At 41.8% G+C, this 23,677-nt stretch overlaps 1 protein-coding gene across 1 annotated transcript in view; it reads right to left on the reverse strand.

Moving 5' to 3' along the window:
* The window catches only part of kif25 (kinesin family member 25), a 171,603-nt gene that overhangs the window by 70,581 nt on the left and 77,345 nt on the right, over positions 1–23,677 (reverse strand). The window contains exons 9-10 of the mRNA XM_073050272.1: positions 23,220–23,268; positions 15,419–15,493 (exon numbers count right to left, since the gene is read on the reverse strand). Coding sequence (XP_072906373.1) covers positions 15,419–15,493; positions 23,220–23,268 — 124 coding nt within the window. The remainder of the gene's footprint in view (positions 1–15,418; positions 15,494–23,219; positions 23,269–23,677) is intronic.

The raw sequence follows: 23,677 nt of genomic DNA on the forward strand, positions 1-23,677 counted from the left end.
TTTTATGGGATACTTTTAAAGTATACATCCGTGGGCAGATTATCTCATATTCTGCTGGACTGAAAAATCAAATTAATAAAGAGATTTGTATGTTGGTTGATAAGATTAAAGCAATCAACAAGAAATATTCTATTGCTCCTAGTCAGGAGCTTTATAAAAAGAGGGTCAAACTTCAAATGGAGCATAATTTACTTTTAACATCCTCGATTGAAAATCAATTAATGAAGTCGAGGAGTCAATTTTAAATAAATGGTGATAAATCTGGTAAACTATTGGCAAGTCAATTGAAATCTGCTTTGGCTAAACGTCAGATTATTAAAATTCATAAACGAGATGGAACTATGACGGTTGATCATGATGAGATAAACAAATCTTTTCAAGAATTTTACACCTCATTATATCAATCAGAATTTCCTGATGACCCCACTATAATGTATGAATTCTTAAGGAAATTGAATGTTCCAAAATTATCACCTAATGAATGCTTAGTATTAGATGCTCCTATTATGGAACAAGAAATAAAAGATGCTATTTCTTTGATGAATTCAGGTAAAGCACCTGGCCCAAATGGCTATACAGTATAATTTTTAAAATCCTTCTCTGCTATACTTTCTCCCTGGTTATGTAGAATCTTTAAGGATGCATTATTTATAGGTAAGTTACTGCAATCTTTTTATGGTGCTTCTATTTCCTTAATTCTTAAAAAAGATAAAGATCCCACTGAATGCGCATCATATAGGCCTATATCCTTATTGAATGTGGATTCTAAGATCTTTTCTAAAATATTGGCAACTAGATTAGAGAATATATTGCCTCAAATTGTTTTGGTTGATCAGACTGGATTTATTAAAAACCGATATTCGTCCTTCAATATTAGGAGATTAATGAATATTGTTTATACTCCCTCATCTAGAACTCCAGAATGTGTAATCTCATTAGATGCTGAGAAAGCATTCGATAGAGTTAAATGGCCAGACTTATTTAGTATGCTTGAGAAATTTAACTTTAGCCCGCAATTTATACCTTGGATTAAATTGATATATTATACCCCTATGGCTTTGGTACCGTTATGACCCCAGCCCCTTCCTTTGTGAGAATCGCAAGAGAGAGAGAGAGAGCAGCCTTACGGTTTGGAATGTGGGCTGGCCTCTCAGCCAGACAAAAGCCATGGACATAGCCATTGTCTTGGGAGACACCTTTGTGGAATAAGGGACTGGACTATGTGCAAACCCTCAGGGCAACGTGGGCTGGGTGATAGGGGAAAGATTGCCTCACCCCCCCCCCCCACCCTGATTGACATCTACAACCCTGCCAGGCCAGATAAAAGGTGGGCTGCCAAGGCGGGGCCTCAGATGCACCAAGGAGACACACGAAGAAGACACGATAGCGCTTCCCGTCGGAGCGGGAAGCCATTCTGAAGGAAGCCACGTGCGTTAGTTTCCGGATCGGGAGTCTGCGGCTGAAACCAAAGGAAAAACCGTTTTAACTAACAACAGGGATTTGCTTTGCAAAGATGACGGGCAAGTGTTCCTTCTCTCTCTCTCCAACACGTGAAATGCCAGCGGTTCCCAAAACGGGGAAGCCTGCAGACTTTGAGTGACTCTTATATTCCATTGGACTCAGTATTATCCCCTAGACAATGATAGAGCTTATTTTTGATTGATTATTACTATACCTGTGCTTTAGATTGAGTTTTGACGATGTATATGATCTGAATGTTTTGTATTAACCATACGTTTGTGCCCCTTTATAAATAAAAACGTTTGAAAATAGTACCATCAGGCTTCAGCGGACCTCTCTATCTTTGCTGGTAAGTCACCCGGTTACTGGGAATGTAACAGTACTTACCAATAATATAAGATCTCCTTTTTTCCAGTTGTTTTGTGGCACTAGGGAAGGCAGCTCTCTTAGCCCATTATTTGATATTGCCGTGGAACCTTTAGCTATTGATATTCAGGACTCACCTACTATACTTGGCATTTCCCATGGGAATGTGATACATAAGTTATCATTATATGCAGATAATTTGTTGCTATATATTGCGAATCCTGAGAAATTCATTCCTGCTGTTATATCCCTGCTCGCTCAGTTTAGTAACTTTTCTGCTTACAAACTGAAGAGTGAACTTTTCCCTTTAAATATGCAGGTTCCAATTTACAGACGTTTACCATTTAGATTGGTTACGGATCACTTTACTTATCTAGGTGTTAAAATTACTAAAAAAAAATAAGGATTTATTTAACGTCAATATTTTACCTTTAATAGACCAGGTCAAACAATTGCTTACTAAATGGTCCTCACTGTCTATATCACTGATTGGTCGAATTAATGCTATTAAGATGATTATTTTACCTAAATTTTTATATCTTTTACAAGCAGTACCAATCTTTATTCCCAAATCTTTTTTTGATACTATTGACTCTAAAATTTCATCTTATATATGGCAGAATAAAAATCTTAGTTTAAGTAAAAAATACTTGCAGAAATCCAAAAAGAACGGTGGCCTGGCTCTGCCAAATTTAAGATTTTATTATTGGGCAATTAATATTCGATATTAATATTCAACACAAGATGTGGATATTAATGCCAGTCCACAATGGGTTAACCTTGAATGTAATTCTGCACAAGGATTTTCATTGTTTGCCATCTTAGGGAATTCGCTTCCCTTTGTTCTTTCTAAATTGAATAAACAAATGGTTAATCCAATAATTAACCATACATTACGAATATAGTTTCAGTTTCGTAAATTTTTTGGCTTGAATAAATTTATTTTATCAAATCCTATTATATCTCATTTTTTCTTTCAACCCTCTGTTATGGATCAAGCCTTTTGGGTATGGAAAATGTAGGGTATAATATGTTTTCGTGATTTATTTTTGGATAACTGTTGCATGTCATTTGAACAGTTGTCTAACAAACATAATTTGCCCAGATTCCATTTTTTTGGATATTTACAGATCAGAGATTTTTTTAATGCGATATTACTTACTTTTCCGATTTCATATCCAACCGATATCATGGAAAAAATTCTAGGCTTAAACCTTTATCAAAAGGGTTTAATAGCAATCATTTATAATATGATTATGAAAATATAGTCAGATATATCCAATAAAATGAAAAATGAATGGGAGAAGGAACTTCAACTTTCTTTACCTATAGAGAAATGGGAGAAAATTTTTCAATTAGTTAACTTTTCTTCTATTTGTGCTAAACATACGTTGATTTAATTTAAAGTGGTGCATAGGGCTCATATGTCTAAAGATAAATTAGCTCGTTTTCACTCTCATATAAATCCAATCTGCGATAGATGTCATTCTGAGGTAGCTTCTTTGACTCATATGTTTTGGTCTTGCCCTCTTTTGGAAAAATATTGGGAAGATATTTTTGATACATTCTCTCTACAGTTTTGCACATTGATTTACAACCTCACCATATCACAGCAATTTTTGGTTTACCAATGAATGATCTGCCCTCTTCAGCTCAGCGGATAATTGCATTTGCTACTTTAATGGCTAGAAGATTTATTTTATTGAATTGGAAAGAGATGAATCCTCCAACTACTTCTCAATGGTTTTCCCAAATCATGTCCTGTTTAAACTTAGAAAAAATTAGAAGTGGTACCTTTGATCCCTCGGTTAAATTTGAAGAAACTTGGAGGCCATCATAGAATGTAACTTGACTTTTTCCGATTCCTTTATATTATTTATTAATTTGAGTAGAAGAGCAGAGTTGACGACATTAATGATCTTATCCGATAGAATAGCCCAGCTTTGTTTAGTTTAGTTTTATTTGTGTTTAGTTTAGTTTACTTTGTTTTTGATTTTTCAATTTGGGGTTTTTTTTTCCATGTTTTTATTTCCTTGTATCTTGTCCATATTAAGAATTTGGGAGGTCAATTATATTGGTGTTACCTATAGTTTCTACTCACATGTATTAACTGCCAACAATGTAATCCCACTCCTTTTGTACTATTATGACCACGATGTATTTGTCTAGAAAAAATCAATAAAATGATTGAAGAAAGAAAGTCCATGTAGACAACATCCACTGCCTTGCCTTCATCAATTTTCCTGATAACTTCCTTGAAAAACTCTATAAGATTGATTAGACATGACTTACCATGCACAAAGCCATGCGGACTATCCCTGATCAGTGTCCCTGACTATCCAAATACTCTCATATCCATACCCTTAGATATCTTCCAATACCTTTTCCACTACTGATGTCAGGTTCACCAACCTACAACTTCCTAGATTATTCTTTCTTAAATAACAGAACAACATAAGCTACCCACCCTAATTAGCCTCAAGACAGCAAACACCTCCTCCACTGCAATCTGTATACGGTCCATAACCTCACTGCTGCTTCACCTTGCTCTGTGTCTGTCTCCCGTGTAAATACAGATGCATAAAAATTCCATTTACTATCACCCCAATATTTTTCAGCTCCATGCATAGATTACCACACTGATCTTCCAGAGAACTGATTTTGTTCCTGGCTATCTTTTTGCTCTGTAGAAGATTCTCCATCACCTTGTCTGCTAGAGCAACCTCATGCCCTTTTTTCAGCCCTCTTGATTTCTATCTTAAGTGTTCTCTTGCACTTCTTTTATTCAAGTACCTCATTTGTTCCTACCTGCCAAAGCCTGTCATGCACCGTTTCCTTTTTCTTAATCAAGACCTTAATATCTCACAAAATCCAAGGTTTCCTAAATCCGTTACCCTTGCCTTTAGTTCTGATAGGAACATACAAACTCTGTACTCTCAAAATTTCATTTCTGAAGGCTTCTCAATTACGAAGTACACCTTTGTCAGAGAGCAACCTGTCCCAATCCACACATGCCAGATCCTTTCTGCTACCATCAAAATTTGCCTTTCTCCAATTTAGAATCTCAAGCCAAGGACCTGACCTATCCTTTTCCATAATTGTTTTGAAACTAAAGGCGTTATGATCACTAGATGCAGAGTGTTCACTTACACAAGCTTCTGTCACTTGCCCTGTATTATTCCCTAATAGGAGATCTAGTATCGCACTCTCACTAGTTGGGACTTCAACATACTGATTAAGGAAACTTTCCTGAACATATCTGACAAACTCTTTCCAATCCTGCCCTTTTACAGTCTCCTCGGGAACTGTGGTATGCAATGTGCCGAATACCTCCACTCATTCCTTTTGATTTCACTCTCCCTCTATGTAATACACTACCTCCTTGGAAACTGTGGTGTGTAAAATGTGCCGACTGCCCCACTCAGTTTTTTTTAAACTCTCTTCCTCTGCGCAATCCAATGTCTCCTCGGGAACTGTGGTGTGCAAAATGTGGAACTGTGGCACACAAAATGACACAATTGATAAAAACTGAAGGTTAATCCAGTCTTTAAACGGGAACGATTTAAACATTTTTTTATCAATGCTTATAAATCTACTGAAGAAGATAGTCTCCAGAAAATAGTGAGGATAAAAGCAATCAACTTCATCATAAAGTTGCCATCTATTGCCAAGTAGGACTAAACTTATGTTTGAGCTCAAGACTGCCTGAAGAACTGTAACCTACCTCAAACTGACAATTTTGGACAAGTGTTTGAAATGGGAGCAATTGAAAAGTCTATTTTTACCCACCCAGACATGATGGGCCAAATGGACACCTGCCAGGGCTTAAGTTTCTATGATTTGTTCACTTTGAATAATTGTTAATACCTAAATATACTGTGTAGATTTAGCCAACAACCTTAAATATGAGGGCAATACATGTGAAAATGGTTAAAGGAAGCTGTATTTTCCATAAAAAATAATGGGTGATAGAAATCTGCAATTTTCTCACCTTGTTAGAGAATTGAGAATAGAAAAATAATGGAGAATAGAAAGACAGTAATCTATACATCTATAGACGCAGGGCAGATTAGGCAACTCTTTTTCTCAACACCAAGTTCAGTCTTGCATGGCTGTCTTTAGATCACCTCCCTGTTCCTACACTGTTCTGCCTGTCTTAACCTCCCGTACTCCTTGTGTGAGGCAAAATACAAACTAGAGGAACATCACTTCATATTCCACCTGGATAGTCTACAGACCAAAGGTAATTTGTTATCCCTCTGACCCTTTTCTCTTTCTCTCTGATCTACCCAGTTCTCCTTACACCACCTCACCCAGCTCCCCATCACCCTGTTTCTTTTCCCCTCTTACCCATTCTATCTGGTCCCATCCCCCTCCCCTTCTCACCTCCCTAATTGGTTACATGCTCCACTTTCCTTTCTGATCAGATTCCAACATCTGCACCCTTTTGTTGCCTCTACCCTTTATCTCCTCCATCTGCCTATCACGTCTCCTCACCTGGATCCATCCATCACCTACCAGCACCTGCTCCACCCCTTTCCCCACACATCTATAGTGGTTTTCTCCTCTCTACCTTTAAGTGCAGATGAAGAGTCTTAACCTGAAACATTGACTATCCATTTTTCTCCACTGCTTGACCCACTGCGTTTGTTTTTTTCCCCCACTCCAGATTCCAGCATCTGCACTTTCTAACATCTCCATCTCCTAATTGGGACAAGACATGGAAGCATCACCAGCCATTACCATTGATAACTACAAACTGAATGTTGTCATCAGTTTACATACCAGGGGTCCATCATCAATGACAACCTCTGCTTGGATGCAAAAATTGACAAGTTCATCAGGAAGGTTGCAACAATTCTTGTCAGCCTCACCACATGAGGCTGGTAGAATTCCAAACTCTCAGTGTACTCTCAAAGATGGCAGTGTACAACACGTGTCACTAGCACACTGCTGTACAGCAGTGAGACCTGGACAACAAATGCTAAGAAGGAAAGAAGGCTCAGTGCCTTCCATTTAAGATGCCTTTGTCACATCTTAGGCATCTCCTGGAGAGAAAGAGAACTCAATTTTGAGGTTCTCGTGCAAGCCTCCCAAGCGCATACATCCTGCTCAAGCAGTGTAGGCTGAGCTGGCTGAGCAATGTCTGCTGCATGCAGGATGACCACATCCCAAAAAGCAGCAGGCAAGAGAACTCCAATCAAAAACAAGAGAGAATCTGCAGATGCTGGAAATCCAGGCAACACACACAAAATGGTGGAGGAACTCAGCAGGCCAGGCAGCATCTATGGAAAAGGGTACAGTCGACATTTCGGGCCAAAATCCTTCAGCAGGACTGAAGAAAAAATGCTGAGGAGTAGATTTAAAAAGTAGATTTAAAAATTTAAAAAGATTTAAAAAGGGAGGGAGAGACACAAGGTGATAGGTGAAACCTGGAGGCGGAGGGATAAAGAAAAGAGCTGGAAAGTTGATTGGTGAAAGAGACAGAAGTCCATGGAAGAAAGAAAATGGGGAGGAGCACCAGAGGGAGGTGATGGGTGGCAAGGAGATAAGGTAAGAGGGGGAAAAGGAGATGGGAAATGGTGAAGGGGGGGACAATACCAGATGTTTGAGAAATCAACGTTCATGCCATCAGGTTGGAGGCTTCCCAAACAGAATATAGGATGATGTTCTTCCAACCTAAGTGTGGCCTCATTGCAACAATGGAAGATGCCTTGGATGTACATATCAAAATAGGAATGGGAAGTGGAATTAAAAAGGGCATCCACAGGGAGATCCTGCTTTTTCTGGCGGACGGAGTGTAGGTGTTCAGTGAAGCGGTCTCGCAATCTACGTGGGTCTCACCGATATATAGGAGGCCACACCAGGAGCACTGAACACAGTATATGACCCCAACAGACTCACAGGTAAAGTGTCGCCTCACCTGGAAAGACTGTTTAGGGTCCTGATGTTGGTGAAGGAGGAGGTGTAGGGGCAGGTGAAGCATTTGTTCTGCTTGCAAGGAAAAATGCCAGGAGGGAGATCAATGGGGAGGGATGAATGGAGCGTCCCTGCAGAAAGCAGAAAGTGGGGGGGGGGGGCGGGGGGAAGGAAAGATATGCTTGGTGATGGGATCCATTGGGAGGTAATGGACGTTTTGGAGAACTGAGACTGCTGGCTGCCTGCAACTGCACTCTGAAACAACATCTTAAGTCAGGCAAGGAAAAATTCATGAAAGTGGCAGGACAAATGGGCCCATAGAAAGGAACACTGCATCTCCAGCAGAGCTGAGACCACTTGTAGATACAACCTTTGCAACAGATACTGCCACTCTCACATTTGTCTCGTCAGCCACAGATGGCGCTGCAGCAGCAAAGTAGATAACTCAGACACAACATCCATGGTTGACCTCGACCAAAAGAGGACCACAATAATATTTGTTTCACAGTGACATTAATCTGCTGCATCAAACAATCCACTCATGCCTCCAAAGTTTTCCAGATGAGACCATGACGGAATTATAAATGCCATGGTCTTAGTCTTATTGAAGAAATCTTACACAGAATTGCTTTCTAAGAACACAGCATAATTTTTAAAGTTCTTGGCTGTAAAGTTAACAGTGTTACAAGGACTTTGGAGCATTCGATAAATGTAGCACAGGGATTGTTTCCCGCTTGTAATCTTCAGCTCTTGTGCAAAACTCCTCAGAGATAGTCAAATGCACAGAGAAGCAAAGTGCAGAGCAATGTTACAACAGGGATTGCTGGAGCATAAGAAAACGGTGTGATAACCGTCTACTTCAGGAGAACATGTACTGAGCATTTTATTAGCAAACTATCTACGAAAATGGGTTGTTGACTTTATTTTTAAATGCAAGATAAAGCATGGTAGGAATCAGTATAGAATCACAAGGAATTATAAATCTACGAAAAAAGTATCAGGAGAGCGTGTTTCCAGTAACAGCAGGTTCCACACTGTAGCTGCTATTTCATGGAGCAGCTGTATGTGAGTTCAAGTTCAAGTTTATTGTCATGTATACCATCAAATAAAACAATGTTCCCCTAGACAAGGTGCACAACACAGTACATGAAACTCACACACAACACAAAGTAATATTATCAGAAATAAATTAACAAATAATGAAGTGTAAGTCACAAATTAAAAATTAAACGATATTGTTACTGGTGCTTCAAACGAGATTAAACCTGTGGTGGTAGCAGGGAGTTCATTAGTCTCACAGCCTGGAGGAAGAAACTGCTTCCCATCTGAACAGTCCTCATTCTAAAGCTATAGTACTTCCTGCCTGATGGTTGGGGTCAAAGAGACTGTGGGACGGATCGGAGGGATCATTCAGGATCATTCACAATGTTAAGAGCCCTGCATACGCAGCACTCCTGGTAAGTGTCTGTGAAGTGTGGAAGAGAGACCCCGATGATCCTCTCACCAGTCCTTTGAATCCTCTCTGGGGTCTTGCAGAGAGATGCCTTGCAATTCCCATACCAGACAGTGATGCAGCAGGTCAGGGCACTCTCAATGATGATTCCCATACCAGACAGTGATGCAGCAGGTCAGGGCACTCTCAATGATGATTCCCATACCAGGCAGTGATGCAGCAGGTCAGGGCACTCTCGATGATGATTCCCATACCAGACAGTGATGCAGCAGGTCAGGGCACTCTCAATGATGATTCCCATACCAGACAGTGATGCAGCAGGTCAGGGCACTCTCAATGATGATTCCCATACCAGACAGTGATGCAGCAGGTCAGGGCACTCTCAATGATGATTCCCATACCAGACAGTGATGCAGCAGGTCAGGGCACTCTCAATGATGATTCCCATACCAGACAGTGATGCAGCAGCTCAGGGCACTCTCGATGATGATTCCCATACCAGACAGTGATGCAGCAGGTCAGGGCACTCTCAATGATGATTCCCATACCAGACAGTGATGCAGCAGGTCAGGGCACTCTCGATGATGATTCCCATACCAGACAGTGATGCAGCAGGTCAGGGCACTCTCAATGATGATTCCCATACCAGACAGTGATGCAGCAGGTCAGGGCACTCTCAATGATGATTCCCATACCAGACAGTGATGCAGCAGGTCAGGGCACTCTCAATGATGATTCCCATACCAGATAGTGATACAGCAGGTCAGGGCACTCTCAATGATGATTCCCATACCAGACAGTGATGCAGCAGGTCAGGGCACTCTCAATGATGATTCCCATACCAGACAGTGATGCAGCAGGTCAGGGCACTCTCAATGATGATTCCCATACCAGGCAGTGATGCAGCAGGTCAGGGCACTCTCAATGATGATTCCCATACCAGGCAGTGATGCAGCAGGTCAGGGCACTCTCAATGATGATTCCCATACCAGACAGTGATGCAGCAGGTCAGGGCACTCTCAATGATGATTCCCATACCAGACAGTAATGCAGCAGGTCAGGGCACTCTCAATGATGATTCCCATACCAGACAGTGATGCAGCAGGTCAGGGCACTCTCAATGATGATTCCCATACCAGGCAGTGATGCAGCAGGTCAGGGCACTCTCAATGATGATTCCCATACCAGACAGTGATGCAGCAGGTCAGGGCACTCTCCATGATGATTCCCATACCAGGCAGTGATGCAGCAGGTCAGGGCACTCTCAATGATGATTCCCATACCAGGCAGTGATGCAGCAGGTCAGGGCACTCTCCATGATGATTCCCATACCAGACAGTGATGCAGCAGGTCAGGGCACTCTCCATGATGATTCCCATACCAGGCAGTGATGCAGCAGGTCAGGGCACTCTCGATGATGATTCCCATACCAGGCAGTGATGCAGCAGGTCAGGGCACTCTCAATGATGATTCCCATACCAGACAGTGATGCAGCAGGTCAGGGCACTCTCGATGATTCCCATACCAGACAGTGATGCAGCAGGTCAGGGCACTCTCGATGATTCCCATACCAGACAGTGATGCAGCAGGTCAGGGCACTCTCAATGATTCCCATACCAGGCAGTGATGCAGCAGGTCAGGGCACTCTCGATGATGATTCCCATACCAGACAGTGATGCAGCAGGTCAGGGCACTCTCAATGATGATTCCCATACCAGGCAGTGATGCAGCAGGTCAGGGCACTCTCGATGATGATTCCCATACCAGACAGTGATGCAGCAGGTCAGGGCACTCTCGATGATTCCCATACCAGGCAGTGATGCAGCAGGTCAGGGCACTCTCAATGATGATTCCCATACCAGGCAGTGATGCAGCAGGTCAGGGCACTCTCAATGATGATTCCCATACCAGGCAGTGATGCAGCAGGTCAGGGCACTCTCGATGATGATTCCCATACCAGACAGTGATGCAGCAGGTCAGGGCACTCTCAATGATGATTCCCATACCAGACAGTGATGCAGCAGGTCAGGGCACTCTCGATGATGATTCCCATACCAGACAGTGATGCAGCAGGTCAGGGCACTCTCAATGATGATTCCCATACCAGGCAGTGATGCAGCAGGTCAGGGCACTCTCGATGATGATTCCCATACCAGACAGTGATGCAGCAGGTCAGGGCACTCTCAATGATGATTCCCATACCAGGCAGTGATGCAGCAGGTCAGGGCACTCTCGATGATGATTCCCATACCAGACAGTGATGCAGCAGGTCAGGGCACTCTCAATGATGATTCCCATACCAGGCAGTGATGCAGCAGGTCAGGGCACTCTCGATGATGATTCCCATACCAGACAGTGATGCAGCAGGTCAGGGCACTCTCAATGATGATTCCCATACCAGACAGTGATGCAGCAGGTCAGGGCACTCTCGATGATGATTCCCATACCAGACAGTGATGCAGCAGGTCAGGGCACTCTCAATGATGATTCCCATACCAGGCAGTGATGCAGCAGGTCAGGGCACTCTCCATGATGATTCCCATACCAGACAGTGATGCAGCAGGTCAGGGCACTCTCAATGATGATTCCCATACCAGGCAGTGATGCAGCAGGTCAGGGCACTCTCGATGATGATTCCCATACCAGACAGTGATGCAGCAGGTCAGGGCACTCTCAATGATGATTCCCATACCAGGCAGTGATGCAGCAAAAATAGGTTAGAATGGGGATGGGAGCCTCGCTTGCCTCAATCTCCTCAGGAAATGAGATACTGCTGTGCTTTCTTGACTAAAGAGGTAGGGTTGACAGACCAGGTGAGATCATCTGTTCTGTATAATCCCAGAAACTCGGTGCTCCATGGAGAAAGCATTTATGTGCAATAAGGAGTGGTCAGTCTGCACCTTCCTAAAGTCCACAATCATCTCTTTAGTTTTGTCCATGCTGAGACTGACGTTGCTGTGCTCATACCATTTTACGAGCTGCTGTACCTCCTCTCTGTCTTGTCATCATTGTTGATGAGACCAGCCACTGTTGTGTCATCAGTGAATCTGATGATTTGATTTGAACTGGATCTAGCTGTACGTTCATGCATCAGCAGCCAGTTGAGTATGCAGCCTTGTGGGGTGCTGGTGCTCAGTGTGATGGAGCTAGAGGTGTTGCTGCAAATACAGACTGTGTGGTCTTTCTGTCAAGAAGTCCAAGACCCAGTCACAGAGAGAGGTGTTGAGACCCAACAAGGACAGTTTACACACCAGCTTCTGAGGGATGATATTAAATGCTGAGCTGAAGTTAATAAACAGCATCCTAGTGTTTGAGGCTATTTTCCTATTTTCCTGTCCTGTCCTATTTTCCAACTAGGACAGGATGTAATGGAGTGCAGAGACTATGGCATCATCAGTTCATCAATTTGATTAATAAGTGAACTGGAACTGGAAAGATCCAAAGTAGCAGAAAGATGGGATTTAATGTGATCCATATCCAGCTGCTCAAAGCACTTCATTATTGTTGAGGTCAGTGCCACAGGACGGTAGTCATTAAGGTAGATTATGGTCATTTTCTTGGACTCTGGGATGATGGTGGATGCCTTGAAGCCTGTGGGGACAGTGGATTGTTCCAGAGATATGCTGAAGGTGTCTGTTAGAAGCTCTGTAAACTGGGCTGCACTGTCCCTCAGCACCCAATCAGGTATATCATTACACTCCATAACTTTACATGGATTGACCCTGGCTAGGATCTTCTTCACATCAGCTGCAGCCAGACAAAGTGCTTGCTCCTTGAGGGCGGGGGGGGGGGAAGGGGGGAGAAAACATCCTCACCAGCACATCATTCTGTGCATCTAACCATTTGCAAAAAACATACAGCTTATCAGGAAGAGAGGCATCACTGTTGTTGACGTGCAGAATGGACTTGTAGTCTGTTATGGTCTGAATATCTCATGCACCTCATCTCTCTGGTGTCATAGAAATTGCCGTATATTCTTTGTGTATATTTTGCCTTCCTGATGGCGCAGTAAAGTGCGGCTCTTATCCCCTGAAGGCCATCTTATCCCGACAGTATCCAGATGTCTCAGCAGTACTTGGATTTCCACTTCAACTATGACTTCTGATTGGCCCTCACAGAGGTGTGTTCAATACAGAAAATGTCCTCATTGCACTGCTCTGTATAGCCAGTCACAGATCCCACATAGTCATCGATGTTAATGTTATGGTCGTAGGTAGCCGCCTACTTTAACATTGTTTTCAGTGTCAGTGTTTTCAAAATAGCTCTGCAATACTGAGGTTGCTCCTTCTGGCCAGGTCTTAATTTCCCTTTGAACTGGTGTGGTAGGTGAATGAAGGGAAACAGCTCTCAATGCCCAGAAAGATATAGTTATGAGCTTTGAGATTATCTTGATGTGGATGTTCATGGTGCTGTTGCAGGTTTTACCTGATGGCTGCTCTATGCAGTCATCTGAGCTACCTTCCCCTCTACCTGGAGATCAAAAGATTCCAATTTAACTTAAAAGACGAAAGAGCAGAACTGGACCATCCAGGCTATTCCATTATGTCTGATTTATTATCCCTCTCAACCCCATTCTCCTGCCTTCTCCCTATAATCTTTGATGCCCTTACTAATCAAGTAACTATCAAACTCTGCTTTAAATATATCCAATAACTTGACATCCACAGCTGTTCATGGCAATGCTCAGTAATGTTGTTTTGTAATGTTATGTCTTGATAACTATCTTTGTGTGTGATTGCATCAAGCTATGTGTCAAACACACATCCCAAATGTGCAGCCAAGTGTTGAGGTTCCATCCATCCCTGTTATTGTACAGGATATGTCTAGTTGTGGTGTTGGGAAAGGCTATTCCTTTGGACCATATTGAATCACCTGGCACTTATCCAAAGAAGAGCACTTCTAATCCCATCAATCACATGGTGATGTGCGTGGAATGACCTTCAGACTTTGAGTAAAAAGCTGGTACTTCCTGTCAGATGGGTCCTGGAGCAGACTGTTACTTTGAAAAATATCTTCTTACTGTAACTTTTAATCAAGCACAAGATTCAAATATAGTAGTAGACAGCCGTCGGCCCCAGGGGATCATGGGTTTGCGCCTCTGGTGGACTGTGTCCACTCCAGGACGTAAGCCTGGATGGGAAGATTTGAAGAACCTGGTGTTGCCCATGCAGCGGGTTCCCCCCTCCACGTCACCGATGTAGTCCAAGGGAAGGGCAAACGCCAATGCAGCCTGGTACCAGTGTCATCGCAAAGGTTGTCAGAGTGAGTTGTTTACAACAACATCAAACAGCCTTAGGGAATCTGGCTCCGGATTTCTTCCTCAGGGTTTACTCCCAAAGCCTTTCCCATGGGTGGGGTGGGTATGGCCGAAAGGCTGCGGAGGTTTTCCTTTTCCTAGGCAGCTGCTGTCCAAGGATGATGAGCCCCACTTGCCCGAAGATTCACATATAGTCCTGTTCCTTCTTCATTACTGAATTTAGATTCAGATATACAATTCCAAAACAGAATGCAGATTCACATGTTCCTTGGTATTAGAGTTTGCAGACATGAGAAGTGTAATTTGAAGAACGAGTACCAATATGTATCTACTTTGACCTTGGAGGTATTAAGCTTCTGTGGTGCTGTTTGAGCTGCACCACAGAATAGTTTTGGATGAATTAAACATCTTTTAACCTTTAAAATAACACTGAGTGGTGGGGTGGTGATACTTCTGTATCAATGGTGGTATAAAGCACACCTTCCCTCCATTAGCTAGCAGGTCAGCTTTGGGCAAGGTATAGCACCTTATTAGCTCCCCAAGCGAAGCTATGGAAACAGGTGGTGGATGGTCATATGAGCAACTAGTGCATATCCCAGGTCCTGGTTATCAGTCACTGATGCCAGGCAGACAATCTCTGAAGAGTATTGATAATGGTTGGGGTCACCCATCTTATTAAGATACTGCCCAGTTGAAGACTATGGCAAACCACTTCTGTAGAAAAGTTTGCCAAGACCATTCATAGTTGTTGACCATGATTGCCCACGTCATACGACATGGCACATAATAATGATGGTGATGAGTAACTCTGATCACTCTTCCCTAAAGATAACTTGAATGCAATTTGCTAATTAAACCTTTTTATTCTATAATTCTTGATCTAAAATAGAATTTCAGATTTCTTCCATTTTAGTATCGATTCACTATAACAATGCAAAGTTAAAAACAAATATTGCTCTTACCCGTCCAGTAAGGAGGTAAGTAAAGGGCGAACTTCCTCAAAAATAGACTCTTGGGAGTCATCACGACCATAAACCCTATTGTGCAGAAAGAATTTACCCAATGAATCTCATCGTACTTGGAATGTAGAACTGAGAAATAGACAAGAAAATGCAGAAATTGTCATTGATGAAACCTCTGTGGGCTGCAAAAATACACAGTATTTCCACTGCATTGTCAACCAATAAAAATATTTAGCATTAGCACCTGAAGTGTAATAATCCCTACATCTCAAGTACAAACCCCCTTTCCAGAAAAGTTGGGATATTTTCCAAAATGCAATAAAAGCAAAAATCTGTGATATGTTAATTCACGTGAACCTTTATTTAACTGACAAAAGTACAAAGAAAAGATTTTCAATAGTTTTACTGACCAACTTAATTGTATTTTGTAAATATACACAAATTTAGAATTTGATGGCTGCAACACACTCAACAAAAGTTGGGACAGAGTTAAAATAAGATTGAAAAGTGCACAGAATATTCAAGTAACACTAGTTTGGAAGACTCCACATTAAGCAGGCTAATTGGTAGCAGGTGAGGTATCATGACTGGGTATAAAAGTAGCGTCCATCAAAGGCTCAGTCTTTGCAAGCAAGGATGGGTCGTGGCTCACCCCTTTGTGCCAAAATTCATGAGAGAATTGTTAGTCAGTTCAAAAGGAACATCTCTCAACGCAAGATTGCAGAGAATTTAGGTCTTTCAACATCTACAGTACATAATATTGTGAAAAGATTCAGAGAATTCAGAGACATCTCAGTGCGTAAAGGGCAAGGTCGGAAACCACTGTTGAATGCGCATGATCTTCGAGCCCTCAGGCGGCACTGCCCAAGAAACCGTTATGCTACTGTGACAATTATAGCCACCTGGGCTTGGGAGTACATCAGAAAACCATTGTCACTTAACACAGTCTGTCGCTGCATCCAGAAATGCAACTTGAAACTGTATTATGCAAGGAGGAAGCCATACATCAACTCTATGCAGAAACGCTGGCGAGTTCTCTGGGCCCGAGCTCATCTCAGATGGACCGAAAGACTGTGGAACCGTGTGCTGTGGTCAGATGAGTCCACATTTCAGCTAGTTTTCAGAAAAAAATGGGTGTCGAGTTCTCCGTGCCAAAGATGAAAACGACCATCCTGATTGTTATCAGCGAAAGGTGCAAATCCAACATCTGTGATGGTATGGGGGTGCATCAGTGCCCACGACATGGGTGAGTTGCATGTATGTGAAGGTACCATTGACTCTGAGGCGTATATTAGGATTTTAGAGAGACATATGTTGCCATCAAGGCGATGTCTTTTCCCGGAACGTCCATGCTTATTTCAGCAGGACAATGCCAGACCACATTCTGCACGGGCTACAACAGCGTGGCTTTGTAGACATAGAGTGTGTGTGCTTGACTGGCCTGCTGCCAGTCCAGATCTATCTCCTATTGAAAATGTATGGCGCATCATGAACAGGAGAATCAGACAATGGAGACCACAGACTGTTGAGCAGCTGAAGTCTTATATCAAGCAAGAATGGACAAAATTTCCAATTGCAAATCTACTACAATTAGTATCCTCAGTTCCAAAACGATTAAAAAGTGTTATTAAAAGGAAAAGTGATGTAACACAATGGTAAACATGCCTCTGTCCCAACTTTTGTTGAGTGTGTTGCAGCCATCAAATTCTAAATTTGTGTATATTTACAAAATACAATTAAGTTGGTCAGTAAAACTATTGAAAGTCTTTTCTTTGTACTTTTGTCAGTTAAATAAAGGTTCACGTGAATTAACATATCACAGATTTTTGTTTTTATTGCATTTTGGAAAATATCCCAACTTTTCTGGAAATAGGGTTTGTATGTCACCTGCTATTGCAAATCTCAGGTTAATTTATTATCAATTATGACCAAAGCATAGGAGCAGAATTAGGCCAATCAGCCCTTTGAGACTGCTCTGCCATTCAGTCATTGCTGATTTAGTTTCCCTCTCAACCCCATTTGTCTGCCATCTCCCTGTAAACTTTGATGCCCTTACCAATCAAGAACCCATCAACCTCTGTTTTAAATATACCCACTGACTTGGTCTCCACTGCCGTCTGTGGCAATGAATTCCAGATTCACCACTCCCTGACTAAAGAAATTCTTCCTCATCTCTTTTCTAAAGAGATGTCCTTCTATTCCGAGGCTGTGCCTTCTGGACCTAGATTCTGCCACTATTTGAAACTTCCTCTCCACATCTATTCTATCTAGGCCTTTCAATATTCAATAGGCTTCAGTGAGATTCACCTTCGTCCTTCTATGCTCCAGAGATACAGGCTCAGATCCATCAAACACTCCTCATATGTTAACCCTTTCATTCCTGGGATCATTCCCATAAATCTCCTCTGGGCTCTCTCCAATGCCAGCACACCCTTACTTAAATATGGGGCGCAAATTAGCTCACAATACTCAAAGTGCAGTCTGCCCAATGCCTTATAAAGCTTCAGCATTATATCCTTGTTTTTATAAGACCATAAGATATAGGAGAAGAATCAGGGCATTTGGCCCATTGAGTTTTCTCTGCCATTTTGTCTTGGCTGAACCATTTCCCTTCTCAGCCCCAAATAAGACCATAAAACCATACATTCTAGTCCTCTCAATATGAAGGCTAACATTGCATTTGTCTTCTTTACTACCAACTCAAACTGCAAGTTATCCTTTAGGGATTCCTACACTGGGACCTCCAAGCCCCTTTGCACTTCTGGTTTCTGAAATTGCTCCCTGTTTAGAAAATAGTTTACACCTTTATTCCTTCTACCAAGAGCATGACCATACACTTCCCTACACTGTATTCTATCTGCCACATCTTTGTCCATTTTCCTAATACAGTCATAGAGCACCAGAGTGCAAAGTGGGCCCTTTGATCCATCCAGTCCATGCTATACTGTTATTCTGCCCAGTCCCATTGAACTGCATCTGGATAATAGCCCTTCATACTCCTCCTTCCCATGAACTTACCATGTTGCACTTGTGTGGACCCCTTGTTCTACACTTGTACCACCCACTTAGTGAAGACATTCCTCTTCAGCTTTCCCTTAAGTATTTCAGCTTTCATCCTCAATCTACGACCTCTAATTCTAGTCTGATCCAGACTCCGTGGAAAAGCCGTTTTGCATTTACCTGATCTAAATCCCTCATAATTTTGTATGTTCCTATTAAATCTCTACTCATTCTTCTACTCGTCAGAGAATAAACATACTAATCTATTCAACCTTTCCAGATAACCCAGGTTCTCAAGTCTCAGCAACATCCTTATACATTTTCTCTGTACTTTTCCAACCTTATCAGTATCTTTTCTGTAGGTAGATGACGAGAAATGCACAAGATACTCCAACTATGGCATCACCAACATCTTTTACAACTTTATTTTAACATCCCAGCCTCTGTACTCAATGTCCTGATTTAATGTAGGGCAATGTGCCAGAAGTGCCCTACCATTCAGCATGTAAGTCATACCCTGGTTAGTCTTCCTAACGTGCAACACCTCATGCTAGTTTGCACTAAATTCCATCTGCCAGTTTTCAGCCTATTTTTCCAGCTGGTCCAGATCCCGCTGCAAGCTCTAATAATATTCCTCGCTGTTCACTTGCCCCCAATTTTGGTGTCATCCACAAATTTGCTGATCCAGTTTACCACACTATCATCAAGAACATTGATACTGACCCAGCACTGATCACTGGAGACCTAGTTACAGGTCTCCAATCAGATAGGCAAACATGCACTATCACTCTCTGGCTTCCATGTTAAACCAGAGTTGAATTCAATTCATCATTTCATCCTGAATGCCAAGTGACTGAACCTTCTGGATCAGCCTCCCACCCAAAGCTATATAGTAATATCCCTAATCAGGTTATTATCAATTCAAATACTTATATATCCAATCCCTTAGAATACTTTACAATAATTTACACAATACTGACTTCAGGCTCACTTGCCCATAATTTCCTGGCTTAATCTTAGAGCCTTTCTTGAACAGCATTAACTATCCTCCAGTCCTCTGGTACCTTACTCGTGGCTAACAACATTTTAAATTTCTCTGTCAGAGCCCTGCAATTTCTGTATTAGCCTTCCACAAGGTCCGAGGGTACATCTTGTCAGATCCTGAGGAGTTATCCACCCTAAATCCCTGAAGGCAACAAGCACCTCCTCTTCAGTAATCCGGATACTATCCATAACCTCAATACTGTTTTACTTCATTGCTACAGACTCTGTGTCCGTCTTCTAAGTAAATAAGGATGCAAAAAACTCAATTTATGATCACCCCAATCTCTTTTAGCTCCATACACAGATGACCTTGCTGATCAATTTTGTCTCATCATCATTTTGCTCTTAGAGCCATAGAACATTACAGCACAGAAACAGGCCTTTTCGCCCTTATTGGCTGTGCCGAACCATTTTTCTGCCTAGTCACACTGACCTGCACCTGGATCATATCCCTCCATACACCTCTCATCCATGTACCTGTCCAAGATTTTTTTTAAATGTTAAAAGTGAGCCCACATTTACCACTTCATCTGGCAGCTCATTCCACACTCCCACCACTCTGTGTGAAGAAGCCCCCCCCCCCAATGTTCCTTTCAAACTTTTCCCCCTTCACCCTTAACCCATGTCCTCTGGTTTTTTTCTCCCCTAACCTCAGTGGGAAAAGCCTGCTTGTTTTCACTCTATATATACCCATCATAATTTTATATACCTCTATCAAATCTCCCCTCATTCTTCTATGCTCCAGGGAATAAAGTCCTAACTTATTCAACCTTTCTCTGTAACTCAGTTTCTCAAGTCCCAGCAACATCCTTGTAAACCTTCTCTGCACTCTTTCAACCTTATTAATATCCTTTCTGTAATTCAGTGACCAAAACTGCACACAATACTCCAAATTCGGCCTCACCAATGCCTTATACAACCTCACCATAACATTCCAACTCTTATACTCAATACTTTGATTTATAAAGGCCAATGTATCAAAAGCTCTCTTTACTACCCTATCTACCTGTGACGCCACTTTTAGTGAATTTTGTATCCGTATTCCCAGATCCCTCTGTTCTACTGCACTCCTCAGTGCCCTACCATTTACCTTGTATGTTCTACCTCGGTTTGTCCTTCCAAAATGCAATACCTCACACTTGTCTGTATTAAACTCCATCTGCCATTTTTCAGCCCATTCTTCCAGCTGGTCCAAATCCCTCTGCAAGCTTTGATATATCTGTAGAAACCCTTGGGATTCTCCTTCACCTTGTCTGTCAGAGCAACCTCATACCTTCTTTTAGCCTTCCTAATTTCTCTCTTAAGTGCTCCTTTGCATTTTTTATACTCAAGTATCTCATTTGTATTTTTTGCTGCTTTTTCTTAGCCAGGGACTCAATATCCCTTGAAGACCAAAGTTATCTAAACCTGTTAGCCTTGTCTTTTACTCTAATAGGAACATACAAACTCTGTATTCACCATATTTCACATTTGAAGACCTCCCACTTACAAGCACCCTTTCGCCAGAAAACAACTTTAACCAATCTGCGCCTGCAAGATCCTTTCTGGTGCCATCATAATTGGTCTTTCTCCATCTTAGAATTTCAGCCTGAGCACCAGTCCTATCCTTTTCCACAATTACCATGAAACTAATGGAATTATGAACACAAGATCCAAAGCGTTCCCTTGCACACACTTCTGTCACCTACCTTGTCTGTTTCCTAATAAGAGATCAAGTAGCACAATCTGTCTGGTTGGGATCTCTATATATTGATTTAAAAACTTTCCTGAACATATTTGAGTCTTTTTACAGTATGGGAGTCCCAGTCAATAAGTGGAAAGTTAAAATCACCTACTAGCTTAACCTTATTTTTCTTGCAACTGTATGCTGTTTCTACAGATTTCCTACTCTAAATCTGGCTGACTATTGGAAGGTTTATAATATCACATTAATATGGTTATCCCTTTCTTGTTCCTCAGTTCTACCCATATAGCATCAGTAGGGAAGCACTCCAGTCTGTCCTGACTGAGCATTGCCATAACATTTTCACTGACAATACCATCCCTCCCACTCAATCTCATCTCTAAAGCAATAGAATCCCAAAACATTGAGCTGCCATTTCTCATACAACTCACCCTCACTAATGGCTACAATATCATAATTTCATGTGCTGATCTATATTCTAAGCTCTTGTGCCTTCCCTACAATACTCGCATTAAAATGAATACAACTCAGAACATTAGTCTCATCATGCTCAACCTTTCAGTTCCTGTCTTTGTATGTGGGCTTAACGTCTGCTTTCTCTTCAACCACTCCACTTACTGTCCTGGCACTCTGGTTTCCATCCCTTACAACTCCAGTTTAAACTCTCAAAATAGCACTAAGAAACCTTTCTGTCTGTATAGTCCATGCAATCTGTTCAAGTCCTTCTGCAAACTCTCTGCTTCCTCAACACTACTTGCACCTCCACCTATCTCGGTATCATCTGCAAACTTGACCATATCACCATCAATTCCATCATCCAGATCATTAACATATTACGTGAAAACTAGCAGACCCAACACCGACACTTGAGGAGCATCACTAGTCATCAGCAGCCAACCAGAAAAGGCCTCCTTCATTCCAATTCTTTGCATTCTCCTAGTCTTTTTTCTATGCTAGTTTATTTCCTATAATACCATGGGTTCTTATCTTGTTTAACAGCCTCACGTCCAGCACCTTGTCGACGGCCTTTTGAAAATCCAAGTAAACAACATTCTCTGAATCTCCTTTGCATATCCTGTTTAGTATTTCCTCAAAGAAGTCCAACAGGTCTGTCAGTCAAGATTTCTCCTTGAGGAAATCATTCTGACTTCTGTCTACTTTACCATGTGCCTCCAGTTACTCCACAATCTCATTCATAATAATGGACTTTGTCATCTTGCCAATCACTGAAGTCAGGCTAACTGGCCTATAATTTCCTGATTTCTGCCTCCCTCTTTTCTTAAAGGATGGAGTGACATTTATTACTTTCCATTCATCTGGGAACCATTCCAGAATTTACTGATTCCTTCAGAACCCTAGGGTGTAGTCCATCTGGTCCAACTGATTAATTCACCTTCAGATCCTTCAGCTTCCCAAGCACTTTCTCATTAGTAATAGTGACTAATTGTCACTGCTCCCTCCTGACACTCTCTAATTTCTAGCATGAGAGATGTAGCATTGTTGTGAATTTTACCTACAACAGGACTAAGATTCTTTATGGTAATGGGGAGTACAAGTTGTTGATTGCATATAGGAATTTAAAATAAGTCTGCAACAAGAAGCAGAAATAACAACAAGGAGGAAGTAAAAGTATGGACAGTGAAAGCAACTTAAAACAATTTTTATGGGAGAAAACTAATGAGGAATACTTTGAACAAGATTCTGTGGGGAACTCCTATTTAGATAATTGCGCAATATTCTCAGGGAATCCAACCTCGGAACTTGCATGAAGATTTGACTTCACTTCAGTGCTAAATGAAATCTCTGGTCCTTTACTATTGCAAGGACATCAGCTCAAAAAGCACAAATTATTTGTCTTGCTGCAGATGCTGCCTGGTCTGCAGAGTGCTTCCACCATTTTATACTTTAAATCTACCTTTTGATATTAGAGGTCTTCAGTTCATAGGGTGAAAAGTTACATAGAAAGATGTGGCATTGGCAGGAAGTGTATTACTTCACAGCACTGGAAATCTCTGCAACATTAGGTAAGGTTTAGTATAGTACACCTGTGCTGTATGATAGACATGTGCTTACCAATATAGTGCTCCATTGTTATTGGATGACAGATTTGACTTTAGCTTTACTATTACAAGTGTTACCAGGTAACAGACTTATGCTCACAGGTGCTGTTTTCACCAGTACTGGCCGCCATGTTTCCACTAGTTCTGTATCTTATTATTATGCAGGAAGAGACCTGAATTCACGTGATTATAACTGTTTTATAATGTCAGACCCACTAGTAGTGTACACCTCTGTACAGAATTGAACTAGACCTGAATTGGTTTCAAGCCTAGATGAGCCTAACATGGTCCTTGGGTAATTTTTAACTGTATCATCGGTCTGTGACCTACCACCTCCTTGCTCTCAGAACTGGACTTATCCCTGAGTCAAGATCCAGCTGGGTCACTCGACCAGGTCACATTATTAGTTGGCCCATGAGAGACAGCCCTGGTGTCTTGTGCCTGACATTGAGTGACCCCATCAAATACACC

The sequence above is a fragment of the Hemitrygon akajei genome, chromosome 7, assembly GCF_048418815.1.
Source record: "Hemitrygon akajei chromosome 7, sHemAka1.3, whole genome shotgun sequence".
In the NCBI taxonomy this organism is placed as follows: Eukaryota; Metazoa; Chordata; class Chondrichthyes; order Myliobatiformes; family Dasyatidae; genus Hemitrygon; species Hemitrygon akajei.